Here is a 21323-nt window from a genome sequence, read left to right as displayed (position 1 = left end):
AAGCAGAAAAAGACAAATACCACATGATCTCACTTATATACGGAATATAATGAACATAACAGTCTGAGGAATAGGGTAGACCCAGAGATGTATAAGTAGGGTACAGACTGACATCCCTCAGAAGAGGGGGTGGAGGGGGTGGGAAGAGATAAACCACAGAACTTATGCATGCATGCATGACCAATGGACATGGACAACTAAGCCGGGGACAGGGCGGGATGGGGTGGGGAAGGGGGTGCCAATGGGGTAAAAAAGGTGAAATATCTGTAACAAAAAAATAAATAAAAAATTTAAAAAAAAAAAAAAGAAGAAGAGAATGTAGTTGGAGGTGTGCTTTGGACAGGGGATTGCAGTGAGGTAAAAGCAAGAAACAGGAGACCTGTCAGAAAGTCTTTACAATATGACACAGGCACCGGTGTTGCCTGTCATAAGGTTAGTGGCAGTGGAGACAGAGAAATCAGCAGACGTGAAACGGATCTGGGAGCGGAATGAACAGAACCTAGAGACTGGTTATGTGGGCAGAGTGAGCCAGCAGCTGGAAATAAGGATGTGGATTTGGCTAGAAAAGGAATAGCAGCGGCTGGGACTTTTTGTCTTGATCCCTGAGTGCCTAACTGAAGCCTCTTCTGGAACCATATTGGAGAGAACTGGGTGTTATCCTCCTTCACAATGCATCCTAATGACACTTGTTCTAAGTTGGAGGAAATGTATTGTTGTTAGAGTTATTGTGGTGAAGAGTATTCGTGGGATCCTTGATGTTCACCTGGGAAAAGGTTAACATTTTTCTTTCTTTCTATGGCGTGTACCAGGCTCAGGAACTGGCCCCAGACAAAGCCACTCAGGGGTGTGTAGCGTTCATGAAGACATCCCCAGTCCCATAGCTAGTACATCTTGATTTACATGATGGTAAATAAAATCCATCATTTTTCCAGATACAGGATAGTATATATTTATTGAGTGCATACCCAAAGCTTTCTGCTGGATCCTGGGGGTCAAGGTGGGGTGGTATACAAAGATAAAGCAGAAATGAAATAATTTTAATGAGCTTATAATCTGGTAGGGATGAGAAGATATGTAGATACATAATTATTAAATAAGCAGGCAGTGAGTAGGGGCATCGAATTTATATATTCTATATCCTCTTTCATGGTATTTAGTCTTGTATTCACATGTCTATGTCTTACCTAAATTGTGAGCCCTAGAGGTGTAGAGACCCTTATTCTTTTTTTTGCCCCCACTTCCCCAGTCTAGTTCCTACAGGAAATGTGAAAATGCTTCTTTTTAACTAGAAGATACAGAAAAGGGGGTTCGAAGGTTGTAGGTAAGGTTCTCACGTGGCTGAGAGGAAGTACAGGTTTTCAGAGGTTGCAGATGTGCCGGGAGAAGCTGGAGGACTGAGTCAGCCCCCGTGTTAAGTAGGTGACTGCAGAGCAGAGCCCTCCCATGAACCCGGAGCAGGGGTCATCGGAGCCTGTAGGACGAGGGGAGAAGCACCTCTTTTTTCCTTAGTATGAGCGGACTGATCAAACTAAAGAAGAGTAAAATCCATTATGTTTAATGGAGGGACAGGGAAAAGTCCAGAGGTTTTCTGTGCACTAAACCACCACCTGCGACCAGGTATTCTCAATTACTCCACTATTAGAAGACTCATGTAAATCAGCCCCTCGCTTGCTTCACAAAGACTAGTTCTCGTGGTCTCCTAATAACATAAGAATTTTCCTCAGAAGACTACACCCAACAAGTAGGAAACCAACAATTCCACATTCAAAAAATTAGCAGAATCTTATCACAGCTGAATGTGCCAAGGATAGGGAGGACTCAAAGAATAGACCTACCAGTAATAACAGAAGAAAGTTAGCCAAGAAAAGCAAACGTTGGGTTTATCTCTTAAAGACCTTAGGGAAAAAGATAAAAATACTTCTAAAACACTTAAGGAATTTTCCTATCTGAAAGACTTTGCCTAGAATTTAGTGTGCTTGTGTACTGTGTACCCTAACACATATATACTTCGAGAAACACTTTCTTCGTATCCCCCCTCCCTCTCTGTCATTATTCACCGGTATTTGTTTTCTTTCCAGTGCACTCCCAAATGTGGTTCAGGATTCAAGCATCGGATTGTGCTGTGCAAGAGCAGTGACCTTTCTAAAACATTCCCAGCTGCACAGTGTCCAGAGGAGAGCAAGCCCCCTATCCGCATCCGTTGCAGCTTGGGCCGCTGCCCCCCTCCTCGCTGGGTGACAGGAGACTGGGGCCAGGTAAGGCGAAGCACCGGGGGCTCCTCTGAAGCAGCACCCCGAGACACTAGGTTCCTGACAGGCTCGTTGTGATGTCTCGGGAGATGAGTAACAATGCATAGAACTCTAGGTGTAAGATGAGTGTGAAACATTGCACAGACAGCAGCAGCCACGCATGGACACACTCAGCTATGCTTCACACCTACTCACTTCTCACTTCTACCTACTCCTGGGATCCTGACAATTTAAATTAAAATTAAAAGTGAAACAGTCTAGATGGCCAGAGATTTGAACAAGCTACCAGAACTTTGAATTCTAGTCCCAACTTTCTCAACTAATTCAAGAACATAATAGTTAACACCTGTGTCTTAATTTTCCTACTTGCAAAATAACTCCTCTTAACCTCACAGAAAAGATATGGGGTTTTGATTGACAGTCCCTGAAGTGTCATAATACTTATTCTTCAATTGATTTTTCTGATGGAGACTATGAATTGGGAAGCAAGTATGTAGGGCTTTTGGTATGTATTTTTAATATAACACTCATTTCCAGTATATGTTCTGATAACTTTTTTATTCTTTCTCACTTTTAAATTGTGTTATCTTGCTGAAGGTACCTTAAAATCTTTAAAAGCAGCTTGGTATTTTGCATAGAAAGAAAGTTAAGTATTGGTGGTGTTTTTTATTGTAAAAAAGAAAATCTATTAGGTTATGTTAAAAAATAATGCTCCAGAAACTAAATGTCTAGACTATCAATGCCCTTTTCTTGTGGTTTTATAATTAAGCTTGTAGCTAGTCATTTTTTAATATCTGAGACCTAAATAAAGCATAATGGCATGTAGCCACACTGGTACAATTTTGTTTGTGCTCTGGGCTTGCCATTACTTATTAAAAATGGCATTTCATACAAGTAGTTACCAAAATTCTGGCCAGAATTCAATATTGCTAGAGTATAGCAGTATCGATAGATCTCTTTTGTCACATTTGGGATCAGGCAAGGATTTTCCATCTCCATTAAGGCAAATAAATATACTTGCTCAGCCCTGTAAGGAGACAAAAGAAGTATGATCATGAAATAATTAACATTTGCATTTGTTTAGCAAAAAAATTAAAAATTTGGCTTTATATAACAGTATTTAGTTTAATTTACAAAGTGCTCAAGTGGAATACACGAGTATTGTATACAATTAAGTGTTTCCCGGTAGAAGTGTGACAGTGTCACAATATACAAATTATATTATGCTATTAAAAAATCAGTATGGGGGAGGGCTGGGGGTGGAGGAATTGAACAAAAAGGGAAAAAAAGAGAGAATGAGTTCATGGACACGGACAGCAGTGTGGTGATTGCAGGGAGAGGGGCGTGGGTGGTTGTGGAGGAGGAGGAGGGTATAGCGGGGAATAAATGCTGACAGAAAAAGTAAAAATAAAAATAAATATCTGCCAAAAAAAAAAAAAAAAAGAATCAGTATAAAAATGCTCTCACAATTTTTATTTAAACCAGGTAGGAATTTCCTTCCTTATATATTCATCATTGCAACGCGCTGTTATATAAAGGTCTGTTGAAAGTTTTTGCATGTTAGTGATTTCACCAAATTTGCAGATAACAATTTGAGATTATTCCTTGAAATGTCACCAGATCCTTTATCCTTATCTATATTTTCAATTCAGTTTTCTAAAATTGAAATTAACCAGTGAAAAAGCAAAGATGCTTTAGTATATTTTTATAGTGTGTTTATTTATCACTCTGTATTTAGAAACTTAAAAGTAAAAGTGTCTATGAATATCCTTGCAAGTTCTATATGTGCTTTGAGAGTTTTTTGCAAACAAAGCCAACAGGGCCCTCGTTTGTTTACCTTGTAAACATCCCCATGGCCAGTCTTGGCACTTGTCAGTTCCTCCTCCTTTTGATCTCACATCTCACAGGCTTTCTGGTATTCTGGGTGGCAGACCCAAAGAACAGACCCAGCTTCCGCCTTCAGCCTGGACAGCTGATCAGTCCCAGCTGAAACTAAGCCACTCAGAGAGTAGCTTCAATTCTGAAATAAGGAAACCCCTGAATAGATGAAAAAGGAGGGAGGCCCATGCTAATTGTTTAACACCAGGATTATGTGGCAGATAGTACCTTAGAAAACGTGTGGTACTTATTTCAACTCAGTTTTTAAAAAATGGGCTATATCCCCAGGCCCCTGACAGCAGTCACTGCTGTTACACTGAACTAATGCTTTGATCAGATTCAGAGCACACTAGTAGATCATCAGGTTGTTTGCCCACAAGCCTATAATAAACAGTGAGCAACTGTGATGTCTCAACCCTGGGATCCCTGGTTCTTCTATTTCATCATGAGGGTTTTCTTATTACACTCCTATTAGCACTGCTTGGAACTGTTGAAATACTAGTCCAAGAAATCTTCATCTATTGTCTTCTAGGAACTATATTGCTTCCATTTTCTAGGGTATTGACATGATCCTTGAGTTCCCAAACAGTTCTACAACAGAATGACCCAATCACACACCTCTACAGGACGAACTACCTATGGGCTTTAAATGCTGATATTTGTGGTATTTGAAATGACATAGTACCTTTTTTGCCTCCTGAATATTGTTGAGATCAGTATTTTGTTTCTCTCTGTCTTTGGGTTTAGTGTTCTGCTCAGTGTGGCCTTGGACAGCAAATGCGGACCGTGCAGTGTCTCTCCTACACTGGACAGGCATCCAGTGACTGTCCAGAGACCGTTCGACCTCCGTCCATGCAGCAGTGTGAAAGCAAATGTGACAGTACCCCCATTTCCAGTACTGAAGGTAAGTGTTCCAAAGAGAAGAGGCCTGTGGTCTCTAGTGACTCATCTGTACTGGTTCCCAGTGTTTGAAGAGCCCCATAAAACCACTGTTTGTATAGTGCATTTGTGAAAGCTGCGTATGTACTGGATATGTAATCAGAAAGCCCAAGTTTTTTCCTGACTCTTCCCCTGACTGTATGGTCTCGGTAAGTCAGCTAACCTTTCTGGAGTTAAGTTTACTAATCTATACAATGAGAGAGTGGACTGGATAATCTCTAAGGTCACATCCAACCTAACATTCTATGTTTGACACGTGCTAGAAATAGAGAGATGATTTCTAGTGAACCATACTTAACAGTGAAAATTTGTCTTTCTTTTTGGATATAGCTATGGATCTCTACCATCATGAAGATAAAATTCATGCTTATTATATGTATAACAAAAGTATATGTTTGAAACTACTTATGTTTCAAATGCTAATTTTCTCATTGTAGAAAAGTAGAAAAGTATATAGCAGTTTATACAGGAAGATAAAGGTCTTTAGACTCTGAAATTTCTCTCCGTTACATATCGTGAAATCTCTTTATCAACAACAGATAACCACCCAAATCCTAAATCTTATTCTGTCTTTAAATAAATGTACTTTATTTATTCAGTTAGATATTAATTTGAAATTTCCTGAATGTTACTATGTACAAGGCACAATAACAGAAACTATGGGGTGTAGAGAGACACATATGGCATAGTCAGAAAGGTCGAATTGCCTTCTATGTGATAATAGAGGCATGATCAAATACATACACAAGAACATCTGAAGCCACAAATTTAAATTATGTTGGGATCCAGCTCTAGGGCTCTGCTTAAAAAAAACACCACAAAATAAAATAGAAATAAATAACTATCCTAAATATAGTCATTAATATGTTTCAAATGAAAATGATATTCTCATAAACCTGTTAAAGAGAGATATTCCTTTTCACCAGTTTTATCCAGTTTGAAGGATTTTCTTTAAATCCTATTTTTAATGTTTGCGTAGGAATTTGATTTTAGGAAGAAGGCCAACCATCTTGCAAAATAGGATGCAGAAATGTATCTTTATAAATGGTCTGGTTTTTATATCAGAATCTCTTGTGTAACTTACTCTTTCAAAGAAATATAGCCGACATTAGTTCAAAACCACACTGTTAATTTGCAAAAGATCTGGCTCTAAGTGACCTAAATAAAAATATCTCCATTTTATAGAACTCCAGCAAGTAACTTTTTTTTTTTTTGGTAAATAACTTCTATCCATTGTAAATTATTAGCTAGCAGTCACATGAGTTTGGGAATCTGTTTTCTAACAGAGTTGGAAGATAGAAGGTTAAGGTGGAAGAGAGGATATAACTATCATATTAAATTAGTTTATGTTGGGAATTATGTTAGGCCCTTTGTATTTATTATTCATCTTATATACCTCATACACATAAATACGTGTGTGTGTGTGTGTGTGTGTGTGTGTGTGTGTGTGTTATAATCATGACAATAGTCTTCTGAGAGTTGGTATTACTGATGGGGAAACTGAGGGACAGACAGAGATAGTGACTTGCCCAAATTACAAGACTCAGAAGTAGGAGAATCAGGATTGGAACCCAAATTTGTCAGAGCCCAAGGGTATATCAGTTTCAACTACATTTATATGCTATTTGTATTTCACTCTTTAAAACTGGGTATTTTAACATGAAGACAGAGTTTCTGGTGATGAAGCAGAGATACTTGTGGCATTACCATCAGCCCAATTTAACAGATTAAGTTTAATCACTGCTGAAAGAACTGGCTTTTAACATGCCCACAATAATGTATGTTGAGGTTATGTTTAGCATTTCCTTTTCAGCTGTTTTAGTAATTTCTCCAAAAGCTTCTCTATAATAAGTAATTATTATACACAAGCTTTGCAGCTGAAGATGAAATGCTGTTTTTAGAGTGGGCAGAATATCATTTGTAACTTTACTTATTTCTGCCTTACAGAAATTTTCTTAAAATGGATAGATGTTAATGTGATGTTGCTCAGATTATTTAGAGAAACATCTCATAGTCATTTAATCTGCCTGGCCAAATAACCTTTTATTGTATTAACCTGAAATAAGCAGTTAAGGCACTATTTTTAGCCTTTTTGGTAAAGGAGGAAACTTTTAGGAAATTATTAATCCTACAAAGTATGACTAATATTATAATTATTATTCCTCTAGAGCTATTGACTCACTTAAAAGAGGATCACTCTTTTTTTTTTTTTTTTTTTTTACAAAACTAGAATTAAAGTACAAACTATATGTCTGTTATAGCTTGTTTTGTGATCTCTTTAGAATTCCAATAGCATATATTGAATATATTTTAACAGCAACGAATTATTGAATGCTTGCTGTGACTTGCCTCTGTCATTCATTATTGAAAATTAAAATACATTTATAAGTTCATAGTCTTACAGAGAAGATTGGAAAAAAGGGTAGTGGTGGTGGAATGTGTTATGTAGAGGTTTACACAGTGGTAAGAAAGCTTGAATAAAGGACCAATGAGTTTATTTGGTCAAGCTTCATAGACTAAGTGGTCTGTGAGCCAGCCATATGTGTAGTTGGAAAACCCAGTGTGTACCCTAGGAAGCATGGGTGAAACAGTTGAGTTTAATTATAAATTGTCATTCATAGAGATAAAAATGGGCAGATAACATGGATTTCCAAAGAGAAGAAGCTCTTACATGAAAGTAATGGGAAAGTGACCTGATGTGGTTTCTAGGAATCAGGTCAAGGAGAGAAAAATACCTCTCAAGGGAAGGTTGGGAAGAAAGTCCAGTAGGCTGGGAAGGAGCAGTTCTGGTTGATACAGGAGGGTAGGGGAGGACCCCCTGTTCCCCAGTAGAATTTGGTTTCCTCGCCTCTTATAGGCTACTGAGAAACTGGTTCAGCTCTACCTCAAGTAAGACAGGGTAGGAGTAAGGGAGATCTCCTGGGATCTAAAATACCACCTTTCTGCTATGTTGAGTAATTCTGCCATACCACAGATGCCATCTTTCTTGGGTGGACCACTCCCTTTCATATGACATCAGCCTGGGGGAAAGTAATAGCCCCACCCTCGGGACTCCCTCTCACCCCACTCTGTGGAGCTCATGCCCTACTGAGGAGTCAGCTGCCTGAGCTGGGATCTAGGAGACTTTGCAGACTCAGCAGGTCTCAGTGACTGAGCGGTGTGGCTTTGGGGCAAGGACCATTCCCCTAATTTTCCTATGAATCTGACTGATGCTTCCCCCTCATGGGAGATCCACTAGCCCCAACTTATGGGCTCTCAGTGGCCCCATCTTCCTGACTCCTGGTGGCTCTGCCTTGCTGAGGGATGAGCAAAATGAAGGACAGACTGAGTTGTGTAGCTCTGGGGTGGGGGGTCACACCCCACACCTTTCCCAAAGCCTGACCGGTACCTCCCCACAATGCCTCGCATTGTGGTCGGGGTTGAGCCTCACAGTCAGCCAGCCTGAGGGTCAATCCCATGCATAAATAGGCCAATAGCAATCAAGATTCATTTTCAGCAGGAGGGCCCACATAAACCACAAAGGTTATTCTAAGGGCACCCAGCTCAGGTGATCAAGGAGACTGCACCAATGGGTTCTACAAGACACCTCCTACATAAGGCCATCCTACCAGGACTGGGAGTCAGAGCAGGTTTACCTAATACATAGAAACAAACACAAAGAATCAGCCAAAATGGGCACTCAAAGAAACATGCCCCAAATGAAAAAACAGGAGAAATCTCCAGTAAAAGAGCTAAATAAAATTAAGGCAAGAAACTTATCAGATATAAAGTTCAGAAAAATGGTTATAAGGATGCTCAAGGAACTTAGTGAGAACTACAAGGTACTTAGTGAGAACTAAAATAGCATGAAAAGGGACATAGAAACCATAAAAAAAGAACTAGTAATAAATGAATACAATATCTGAAATGAAGAACACACTGGAAGGAATAAACAGTAGGTTGGATGAAGAGGATCAAATCAATGATTTGGAAGACAAATAGGTAAAACACCCAGTCAGTGCAACAAAAAGAAACCAGAATTTTTAAAAATGAGGATAGTTTAGAGAACTTTGGGGACAACATGAAGCATAGCAATATGCACATCACAGGGGTACCAGAAATAGAAAAGAGACAACAAGGGATCAAGAACCTATTTGAATAAATAAAACCAAAACTTTTCTAACCTGGTAAAGGAAAAAGACACACAAGTCCAGGAAGCATGGAGTCCCACACATGATAGATCCAAAGACGCCCACACCAAGACACATCATAATTAAAATGGCAAAGGTTAAAGGCAAAGAGATAATCTTAAAGGCAACAAGAAAAAGATAATTATCTACAATAAAGCTCCCATAAAAATGTCAGCTGATTTCTCAACAGAAACATTTTTAGACCAGAAGGGATTGGCATGAAATATTCAAAGTGATGAAAAACAAGGACTTACAACTAAGACTACTTTACCCAGAAAGGCTATTATTTAAAGTGGAAGGAGAAATAAAGAGCTTCCCAGATAAGCAAAAGCTAAAGGAGTTTGTTACCACCAAACCAGTATTACAAGAAATGTTAAAGGGCCTTTTTAAGGAAGGAAGGAAGGAAGGAAGGAAGGAAGGAAGGAAGGAAGGAAGGAAGGAAGGAAGGAAGGAAGGAAGGAAGGAAGGAGAGAGAGGGAAGAAAAGGAAAAGGGAAGGAAAAAGAGAGAGAGGGAGGGAGGGAAGGAGGGAAGGGAAGGGAAGGGAAGGGAAGGGAAGGGAAGGGAAGGGAAGGGAAGGGAAGGGAAGGGAAGGGAAGGGAAGGGAAGGGAAGGGAAGGGAAGGGAAGGGAAGGGGAAAAAAACAGAGGAACATAGTTAAAAGAATAAAATGGCACCCTGGCCAGTTTGTTCAGTGGTTAGAGCATTGGCCCGCAGACCAAAGGGTCTCAGGTTCAGTTCCATTCAAGGGCACGTACCTTGGTTGCAGTTCAGTCCCCAGCCCTGATTGGGTAGTGCAGGAGGCAACCAGTCGAGGTGGCTCTATCACATCAATGTTTCTCTCTGTCTCTCCCTCCCTCCCACTCTATCTAATGATAAATAGAAAAATATCCTTAAGTGAGGAATAAAAACAAAACAAAACAAAACAAAAAACCTCAACACCAAAAAATCAAACAATCCAAATAAAAACGGGCAAAGGACTTAAATAGACATTTCTCCAAAGAGGACATGCAGATGGCCAATAGACATATGAAAAGGTGCTTACTGTCACTAATCATCAGAGAAATGCAAGTTAAAACCACAAAGAGATGTCACTTTACAGTTGTCAGAATGACTAGCATCAATAAATCAACAAACAACGAGTGTTGCTGAGGATGTGGAGAAAGGGGAACCCTTGTGCACTGTTGGTGGGAATGCAGACTGGTGCAGCCACTGTGGAAAGCAGTGGAAACTGCCTTATGACCCAGTGACTCCACTTCTGGGAATATATCTGAAGAAACCCAGAACACCAATTAAAAGGAATATATGTGCTCCTACGTTAATTGCAGCATTATTTACAATAGCCAAGAGGTAGATGCCACCCAAGTGCCCATCAACAGTCAAGTGAATATACAATGAAATAAAAAAGGAAATCTTACCCTTTGAGATGGCATGAATAGAATTGGAGAGCATTAAGTTTGATAAGGAGTTAGAGAAAGACAAGTACCATATAATTTCACTTATATGTGGTATCTAATGAACGAGTAAACTAACAAGCAGATGAAAACAGACTCATAGATAGAGAACAGACTGACAGCTGTCAGAGGAGAGGGTGGTTGCATGGTGGTATGGAGGTGGTTCAGCATGGCTGCCATGGGTTGGCCAAGGAGCAGGCAGTAGAAATGAAGCTACAGGGGGAGAGAGAGAGAGATTGATTTAGTTTTGGAGGGTCCTGTATACAGTGGAAGAAAGTTAGGACTCTATGAGTTCTAGGACCAAGTGAAGGAAATTGGGGAGTGATGTGCTTAGGATGGCAGGAGTGCCGAGGGGCAGAGCGAGGGCAGCTGTGTGGGAGAAGGGTTAGAAAGTTGTATGAGAGTCCAGGCTTGAGATGACGAGGTCTGGAACTACGGCAGATACAGTAGGGATCAAAAGGAGGGTAACAAATTGAGGATAAGGAAAATGAAATGGAAAGGAGAATAAAAAGCACCTGATGTACAATTAGACATGGGGATGAGGTTATGGAGGTGTTCAGTATGACTCCAAAGTTTCAAATGTAATCATTAATCATGATACTGTTAATCATGGAAATTAAGTATATTAGTCCCCAAAGGTCATCATAAAATAATGGCATTGGAGGGGAGGGAGTTGGGGGCTGGGTGAGAAGCGTGAAAGGATTAAGCAAAGAAAAAAGAAAGACTCATGGACACAGACAACGGTACGGTGATTGCCAGAGGGAAGGAGGGTTGGGGGACGTAGAGAGGGTAAAGGGGGACATAAATGGTGATGGAAGGAGACTTGACTTGGGGTAAACAACACACAATGCAGTGTACAGGTGATGTATTGTGGAACTGTGTACTAGAAACCTTTGTAATTTTATTAACCAGTATCACCCCAATATATTCAATTAAAAAAAAGAAAAAGAAAGAGTGGAGAGAGGTTGAAGAAATGGAGGGAGGATAGGCCACCAAGGACAGTAGAAGAAAGAAATTCCGAAGTGGAGCATCACAAAATCAAAAGCAAATAGTGGGAAGGAAATAGGAGGAGGAGGAAGGGAGATAAAATCGGCCATGTTCCACATCTGCTTTAGTTTTCTGTTTCTGAAAGCCTTCAGCTAAGAGTTAAAGCGTTATAGGCTTGATCTTGACAGACTGCCCCTGACGAGGGTAGCACCGCAGTGCTGCTGAGAGTGAGTTATAGACATGCTGGGTATCACTGCGTTTGAAATACTACTCAGAGTAATTTTTTAAAGTACATCTGGCAGCTGGGTCTAGCCTACTGAAGCTCACCTGAAATTCTATCCCAAATGCCATTTTATTTACCTTCATGCAGTTTCAGGTTTCCTTGTAGTTTATATGATGGGTCCTTTCAGCTTCTCAGGAGCACAAGGCCCTCTGTCATCTAGTATTTATTGCTGCCAGGTAATGATTCATGGAGTGCCATGAGCTGGTAACCAACCGGGAAAGGTGTGGTTGGGTTTACCAGCCCCGCTGTCTAGCGGTGGCTTTGGTGGGTCTCAGTCTCCCTAAGTAAATGACTGAGAAAGCCTGGGAAGCTCCAGAAATCTCATAAAATCCCTCGAACAAAACAGCTACTGAATGTGGGTTTTTAAATGGCATCCGATATATTAAAATTAGTGAAGAAGGGTGAAAGTGAAGATTCTATTTCAAGGAGGGAAATAAGACCTTGTTTTGTTTTTTTCCTTTGTCATTTTTAAGAGCTCATCATCCCCCTTAGCATTCGGGTTCACATTCCTGGATGTCTGCTATGTGCTGGGATGCTGTCACCTCCAGGTTGACCGCAGGTGGCACCCAGGGAATGAGACTGGGTGAGAAGCCGAGAGAGTCAGGAGGAAGAGGCGAGGTGTGGTCTGTAGGCTGGAATCAGAGTGAAGTGCCGTAGTTGATATCACCTGCTTTGAGGGTCAAAGTTAGTGTACTGTTCCCATCGCAATGAATAGTATCAAGTTCTCAAGCAAAACTTATTTCATTCTTTTCCAATCTCAATATGTAAAATATCCAGGACCCAAGTACAATTGTATTAGGAAAAGTATGCTGAGTTCACATCCCCGGGCCGTACCACACATGACCCTGCCCGGCCTTTGCTATTACCCTTCTCACCAGGCTGCACATCTCCGCGGGCAGTTTGACAGAGGAGTGGCTGGTTGTATTATTGTAACCCAAAAGGTAGACTCCTAGTTGCTTAAGTCATAACTCTCTACTCTTCCTCTGAATATCATAAAGAGCTTATAGGCACAGAGGGCACACATTCTTCAAAGAAAGATGCTGAATGGTCCAACCGAGTCATGGAAGGGTATGTCCCTGTGTATCCCAGCTCACTCCAAGATACAATTTAGACAGGCTTTGTAATGTTTTATGAATTAAATCAAGAGCACTGCGTTTTGGGAGTTGCCCTTGTACTCCTTGGACCAAGCCAAGCCATCACAGTCACAATGAATCTGAATCCAGCAGCATCCTAAATCCATGAGCCTCTGTTCAGTATGAGTATTTTGAAACCATGTCTTTTAGGTCTGGGTTTTGAAAGATTAATGTAAAGCACCTGGAGGAAAAATGCACTGAAACATCATTGATAAGTAGAGTCATGTGTTGCCTGTGAAACAGGTTGTCTAATGTTTATCATTCGACTCTACCAAACCCAGGCTCCCAGCGTGACCCGCTCCAGCATACCTGGCAATTTACTGGAGAGTCTAGGAAGGGGTCTAGTTTACATTGCAGGGCCCAGTGCCTGGCTTTTAGCCCTGGCTGTGTTCCCAAGCCTCGCTGAGAAGAATTTAGGGATACTCCTTAAATTATCATTCCCACCAGAAGTCTCTGGCCTTGGATAAAGTGAAACTTTATTTTTGGATAGGGGGTGTGGTTACATTAAAAAAAAAAAAAAAAAAAAAAGCGGAGGGAAGACTAGTTAGATCAGCAAAATATTTCCTAAAAACCACCTAGTAAGCATCTCTCACCTTCCAATGGCCTCACAGGAAAACAGGAGAGTGCTTATCTGTACATGATGATATAGCAGAAGAGAAAATCGGGTTCCTTCCTCTTAAAATCCTTGACCTTCCTGGCTCAGATTCCACCACTTAGAAAGCAGTAGACATAAGTGTGCCTGTATGAAGAAAATATGATAGCAAAGACCAAATCTTCAAAATACATCAATTACAGAGAGACTATATCACAAGAGATTCTAGCTATACTAAAGGATTCTTTTGAATAGATCTCCAAGTATAATTAATTGTTTATTTCAGATTATGTATTACTTGGGTGTAGAGAAACTTTTACTTTTTAGATAGTTTAGATATTAGCTAGAAATCAATGCCAATGAAGATCATTTAGAAATTAAAACAGAACTTTTCTGTTATTGTTTTGACTTCAGTGGGAAAATGTGATTTAAGTTATGCACAACTCTTCCAGAATGGTTTTATCATCAGTGCAAGGTGTGTTTTGGCTCAAGGGTAGGAGTAAAAAGACTACTTCATATTTTCAATGGGCTTTGAGGAAGAGGCACACTTGTGAATGATAAGTTTTATAATTAAGGCCTCTCAATACATCAGCAAATGTCAGTGAGTCATTCCAAGTGCTCAACAAGTCAGACCTCGTGAACTTAGCTAGGAAAGTGGCAGATGGGCAACGCACCCGTATAATTTAAAACTGGTACTAATATATATATTTTTTGTTTTGTCAATCCTCACCTGAGGATATTTTCCTACTAATTTTTAGATAGAGTGGAAAGGAGGGTGGGGGAGAGAGAGAGACAGAAACATCGATGTGAGAGAGACACATCAATTGGTTGCCTCCTACACAACCCCAACCAGGGCGGAGATCAAACCCGCAAACCAGGCACACGCCTTTGACCAGGAATCAAACCCAAGACCCGGTCCACAGGCCAACACTCTAACTGCTGAGCCAAACCGGCCAGGGCTGGCACTAATATTTTAAAGATTACATTTAGCTTTTTGTAATAATGGGACCTTAAAACTTCTTAGTGTGTCTAAAATCACCTTTCACTCAGGTAATTTCACAAAAGTTAGAGATAAAGGTATAGCTGAAGAAAAGTATCCAGGCTATCCTGAATGCCTATGACCTAGAACCCTCTCTAAAGTGGCAGAACAAATCCTAACAATGTGCCCAAAGGTTGACTTATCATCAGTGGTATCAGCCAAGCATACAGAAGTACTGACAGGCAGAAACCTTTCCTTCATTTAGATGTTAAAAATGATGCCAAAACAGAGTGGTTTCAGAGTTGGACAAACCTGAGTTCTTGTCCAGTTCTTAGACCGACCAGCTGTGTGACTCTGCATGACTTTTGTAACCCTTTTGAGCTCCATCTATGTACAAGTGATGTTTTATATATTTAAAAGGACAAACTATTTAATATGTAAAGCCAACTAAGGTAGTGCCTGGCACACAGGAGGCATTTGGTAAATTATTTTTAATGTTATTATTACTAGATTAAGTTCTTGTGGCGTTAAAGTCTAAGAGAATAAAAGACCACTTAATAGTTGCCCTTTGGTGAATAGATTGTCATCAGTCCAAAGACTGATTCTTCCAGTTGGGCAGTCCCTAGGAAGCAAAATCAAAAACGTGGCAACAGGATGGTCCTTGCACCCCCTACCCTCCACTGAGGCTGAATGTCCTTATACAGCCGGGGAGTCACCATTTCAGCTTCTCATCAAGGACCATCCTCTGAGTGTTGACAGTCCCCAACCCTGGATCTTCCCCCCCGGCCTCCCTCATAACGTGCCTGCTCTCTGTTTAACACCTCTCGGGTCATTTGCTCACGTGTGCCAGCGTGTAACCCTTCCTCAGACCCGGTACATTTTGAGGTGGATCCCCGAGAAATGATGCGCAGCAGCAGTCATTACGGGAGCCAGGGAGACCGCGCGCTTCCTCCCTGCCGGTGCCGCGGCCTCTGCTTTAGAGGCGGCACCTCATGGAAGCCCACAGCATCCCCTGAGCAGGTCTCACTGTCTCCATGTCACAGATGGAAGGACTGCGGCTTGGACAGGGGAGGTGACTTGCCCTAGGCCCGCAAACACAGAGGAAGCCCCGGGCTCGCTGCTCCCCTCGCTGAGCTGCGGGGCGGGGCGTGCAGGCCGGGCTGGGGCACCCCTGAGCAGGCCCTGCCTCCCCAAGCTTATCCTGCGCCCAGGGCCCCGCTGACTGCTGCTTTCCATCAAGTTCGTCAGGATGAATTGTTGGGAACGAACTTAACAGAGGTATTGGGAAGTTCAGGGAAGGAAACTGGCAGCCGACCCCCAGTCTGCCTCTAGGAGAAACCCAGCTGCGGCCTGGGCATGCCCAGGAGCGCCCTCCATGCCCGGCACCCAGCCGAGGGGGCCCAGGAGCGCCCTCCATGCCCGGCACCCAGCCGAGGGGGCCCAGGAGCGCCCTCCATGCCCGGCACCCAGCCGAGGGGGCCCAGGAGCGCCCTCCATGCCCGGCACCCAGCCGAGGGGGCCCAGGAGCGCCCTCCATGCCCGGCACCCAGCCGAGGGGGCCCAGGAGCGCCCTCCATGCCCGGCACCCAGCCGAGGGGGCCCAGGAGCGCCCTCCATGCCCGGCACCCAGCCGAGGGGGCCCAGGAGCGCCCTCCATGCCCGGCACCCAGCCGAGGGGGCCCAGGAGCGCCCTCCATGCCCGGCACCCAGCCGAGGGGGCCCAGGAGCGCCCTCCATGCCCGGCACCCAGCCGAGGGGGCCCAGGAGCGCCCTCCATGCCCGGCACCCAGCCGAGGAGCCACAGGCCCGACACGTACATTTACAAGGCCCTGAAGGGTGGACGGAGGAGTAGTTGGAGGGAAAAACGATTTATGAATATTTTATTGTACTCATTATTTATTATCTATTATTGAATCAGATTTCAAAGTCTAAATCTAAAAGAAAAAAAAAATCTGTGAAGTTGCTTGTACTTCACTCATCTCCGTTTTCCTGGTCCAGCAACTCTTCCGAAAATGGAGCAATGAATCTCCCAAACAAGTTGTCTGTATTCCCAGGAAATAGTCTTCTTTGGTTTGTCTGCAAACTGCCTTGTGCCTACAGGGCAGGGTTTCTCAGTAGTAATCTAAGTATTGCCTCTTCTTGAGCAGGTCAGGTAGCAAGAGATGGTAGCTAACCGTGCGCACAGGAACAGTAGTTCGGTGTTCTCACTGCTGAGGGCTTCCTCTGCCCTGGTGACAGCGCAGGCTCTGCCGTCACCTCCGTCACCTCCAGGGTGGGGACGCTCATCGTCCTGTTAGGCGCAGAGAGGTTAAGTGCTTTGTTCGGAGCCCTAGAGTTAGTAAAGGATAAAGCTAGGATTAAACCCAGGCAATCTGGCTTCTAATTTTATTTCCTTGTACTATTAAAACAACCAGTCCTCCTCTATCTGATTATCAACTAAATCATTTTTATATTTCGGCAAAGAATGCCAAAGCTCAAGTGTATTTGGTACTTCGAGCAGCCCCGTGAAGCCCTGTGGCGGGGGGGGGGGGGGGGCGCTGCTCATGTGCAGGGGGATGTGGAGTTCCAGGTGACAGGGATGGGGCCAGCTTCTCTCATTTATTCTCAGCCTTTCTCACCATTTTAATGACTGCATGACGCTGACAATGTATCCCTCCCGGTTACACTGATAACACTTCTTTTTTTGCACACAAAAAATATTATTTGTCTGAACTTTTTTTGGTTACTTTTGGAAGATCATGACAGAGAGGAAAAGAGAAAAAAAAGTGACTTCCAAATTAAAACATGTGGAGATCCTTTCACTTCAAATTCAAATGCAGTAGACCAAATATTGACTGATTTCTTTATTTTAGTGCAAAGTTTACAGAATGTTTTTATGTCTCTCCTAAGCGCTTTCAGTCAAAACCTAAATGGATTGAGAATCCTATTGTGGAAAGTTTCTATTCAAATTTCTAACTGTTAGTCTCTCTGTAAATCAAAGCTGAGTAAGAGAGTTCAGTGGTAGCAGAGCTTCTGTTGTCAGAGGGTTGGGGGTTCCAGTGTACAATTTCAAGTCTTTCACGGAGAGCCTTGAAAGTGAGGTCAATACGATTGTCACCTGTCTTTTCCATAACAACGACCGCAAACTTTCCCATTCCTTTGCATTTAATTTTCCAAGCTTATCACATGGCTCGTGTACCAAGGGCATGATCTCTTAGCACTTCAGAGAATTTCCAAAGCCAGGAAAAAAACAAGCAAACAACAACAACCAGTCCCTGTTCTGTTCCGCTCCGCCTGATCCACTGTTCTGCCTGATTCTAATTACCTTAAACAATTTACCCAGGATGCTTCAGTATAACCACCTGGAAAATGAGGGTGGAACTTTGATTCTGGGAGGCATATGGAAATTTAATTACTAGGTTTACAAAGTATTTTAAAATCCCCAGATAAAAGTGACCTGAGGACTGGAGAAGAATATCATTATTAGCAGTAGTGGGGCTATGGTGGGGAGGGGGTTGCTGAGAATCAAAGGCGCATGTCCCTTTCTGCACACTGGCCCCCAACCCCATCTTCTGCAACCAGCCTCAAGGGAAGATGGAGAAAGAATCATTGATTCACCTTCTGGCTGCAAGAAGTGCAGGCTTCAACCGTGGCAATTCTAGCACCAAGGAGAAAATACACATAGGAAAAAAGAAGGCCATGTCTCACTTTCAAATTAAAAAAAGACATTTCTACATGTTTCCATAACCCACAGACTGCTGCCATTTGAGGCCAGCCCCTCAAAGTTTCCCTCTTTGTCTAGTGTAGTTGCTGAATCCAGGCCACTGGCAGCAATCCTCCTCGTTCACTCAGCCCATCCCTGCACCCCACAGATGCAGAGGTGCTCTTGAGACATGTGTACTTTGGTATCAAACAATGCAACTCATGTTTGATTTTGGATAACCTTGCACTGCCGAATAAAATAACCCTTGAGAAAGAAGCAATAAAAGCGCTGTAAGAAAAATGACTCATGTTTCGAAGCTGTCTAAAGTGATCACTTATCCAAACAAGTGGTAATTCTTTCAAGACACAGTGGGCATGCACCATCCTTATAAAAGTCTGGGAGAAAAGCCTGGCAATTTTTTTTTAATTTGTGTGAAAATATATCAAAAGAATGTTTCTGGTAGGCTGTCCCAGACAGGGTATGCTTAAAAATAAAAACAAAAACCACATGCATGCGAAAGCCAAGGTGGATTGGCGGGGGTGGAGTGGAGGGGTGTTCTTGCCGAACATCCAGGCTCATTGCCTTGTTTATGTGCTTGTTTATGTGCCCCTAATTGTTTTCCATTTTCTGCCCCCATTCGTTAGAGTGCAAAGATGTGAACAAAGTGGCCTATTGCCCACTGGTGCAGAAGTTCCAGTTCTGCAATCGAGCATACTTCAGACAGATGTGTTGTAAGACCTGCCAAGGACACTGACCCACGGAAAGCCAGAGAGAGCCTTGTCATGTCATCGTGGAAATGTGTCCATCAAAGAGAGCCACCCGGAGGAAGAGGATTGATGTCCTTGCAAATGCATTACCCTGTGGAAAACGTAACCACTGGTCAGCCTTAGCTGACAGGATTTCAATATTATTTTAACTTCTGTGAAGTAGGATTTATTGATCCAAAGTGCTGGACACAGTTTTAGGAGGGAATGCCAGATTAGAGAGATCCAAACAACACAGGGAGACTTGCTTACTGTGGAACGTTTGTGTTCTTTCGAGTAAATCCAATAGCCTGTTTACCTCCTTGGACCATTAAGATAATTTTTATTATAGACTTAGCAATGACACTGAATCCATTTGTATTTAAAACTGTTTAAAATGTAGCTGATATGACATGGTCAACTATGGAAGTAAAGAAGGTTCAGAAATCTTAAATCATAGCTTAAAAATACTTACTATACTCTATCTCACTAGAACAGCACCACCATTTAAATTCTAAAATGGGCTTTAACTGTAATTTAAGGAGCAATTATAAATCAAAACTAATCAAAGTTGGTATGATTTTTCTTCCTTCTACTTAATTTCCTTAGAAATAACCCCCCTGTTCTGAACACTGCTGTGAGCCATGTATAAACTATAGGAAACTAGACAACAGTGAAGGACTTAGTTAAAAGCAGTGCATCCGTCATGCAGCTGTGCAGCTCTAGCGACTCAGTGCTCAGAGACTGTGGCCAACTCACCCTGGTGCAGGTGAAGCTGAGATTTCCATGAACACTTTGAGAGAAAAGCATTTCAGTGTCATGCAGAATCCAGATGCAGGGTAGGGTAGAGACTGAAGTCCCAGGCCCTTGGCTGCCATCACACAGGGATGCCTCAGTTCTTAGTGTGAGTCACTCCAACTCACTTGTGTTTACATCCTCACCAGCCACAGAACGGCTTCTGCCCCGCTAGGTGGCTGCGCGTGTGTTAAGCTTACTGAGACAATACCACGCAAAAGATGAACCGGCTCAGTAACAACCAGGCAGACCCTTTTGCCGACATTCACGATGGGTTCCACATGTCCCTTCTTTGATATGGCAGAAGGGCATTTATTTATATGGGAGCAAGTGTGTGTGTGTGCGGGTGCTTTGGAGTATGTGGGTGGATGAATGTGCTACATGAATGTGCTATTTCTGTGAGTTTTAAAGTAGGCAAGGGATAACAACCAAAGAAGCAAAACTCGTGAAGACTAGAGATCATAAAACATAATTTTAATAGTCACTCAACCAAGTATTTTATATTTTTATGAATATTCTGAACAGCAATTAAATGTGAAACCCAGTTTCTTGAGCAAGTCAACTTCTAGAATCAAAGGCACCTAATTTAAATTGACTAGCTCATGTGTTCCCTATCCACAAGATCCACACCATGCTCATCAAAAGATAGGACAGTGACATTTAAAAAGTAAGAAGGAAAAGAGGGTACTTGTTTATATTAACATTTTGTACTTGAACACCTGTAGTTTGCAGCGGGTTCTGATGGATGTGCTCTGTGTCCTGCACGTGTGTCCACTATGCTACACCGACACCTCAGACTTGAGCCAAATGGCCACTTTGTAAAGATACTACTTGCAGTTGAAGAGTATGTTTGACTTAAACCCATCACTGTGCTCTGAGACTCCATGGCAGGTGTATGGCATACGCCATGACCTAAAGGGGGTGATTAGGTGCTTTGAGAAATGAAGAGAGACTCACAGACTTAACAAACCAACTAGACTTCAGGTTTGCTGTGGAGAGTCAGCACAGAATGTTGTTCTGCACGCTCAGCCGTGCTCATTCCCATCTCGTCACCTGCTTTCTCAGCCTCACGGCTCGTGTCCCTGAGCTTTCCAGGGAGAGCTGTTGGCAATACTTGAGAGCTGTTGCCAGGGCCCCCATCCATGCTGCCCTTAGAAGATCAGCCCAGGTGCCATCTTAGCCATTCCGAGAAGGGAGGGCAGCCCGTGGGCAACATGGTCCCAGCACTGAATTCCCTTGGTGCTTTGCAAAGAACAGTTAACTTGGTGCTAATGTGCCCTGGTGAAATAAACAAAAGATGAGTGGTTTCTGTGACATTTTAGACACAGGTTTGCTATCAGGATCTGCTTTTCTCCAACATAAAGATCAGCTCATGTGTTTTGTTCAAAAAGATTTCTGACATTACTGATTAAGGGCTTTTTAATTTTATTTTTTTACCTCA

The 21323-nt window shown here is 42.4% G+C and overlaps 1 protein-coding gene across 1 annotated transcript in view; it reads left to right on the top strand.

The window, feature by feature from the left end:
* The window catches only part of ADAMTS6 (ADAM metallopeptidase with thrombospondin type 1 motif 6), a 222699-nt gene extending 203295 nt beyond the window's left edge, over positions 1-19404 (top strand). The window contains exons 22-24 of the mRNA XM_036279502.1: positions 2079-2255; positions 4875-5031; positions 18989-19404. Of these exons, the coding sequence (XP_036135395.1) occupies positions 2079-2255; positions 4875-5031; positions 18989-19098 (444 nt within the window). The 3' untranslated portion in view covers positions 19099-19404. The remainder of the gene's footprint in view (positions 1-2078; positions 2256-4874; positions 5032-18988) is intronic.
* Positions 19405-21323: the final 1919 nt, after the last annotated feature.

This window comes from Molossus molossus, unplaced genomic scaffold, assembly GCF_014108415.1.
Source record: "Molossus molossus isolate mMolMol1 unplaced genomic scaffold, mMolMol1.p scaffold_m16_p_3, whole genome shotgun sequence".
In the NCBI taxonomy this organism is placed as follows: Eukaryota; Metazoa; Chordata; class Mammalia; order Chiroptera; family Molossidae; genus Molossus; species Molossus molossus.
This window is presented reverse-complemented; position numbering and strand designations above follow the sequence as displayed.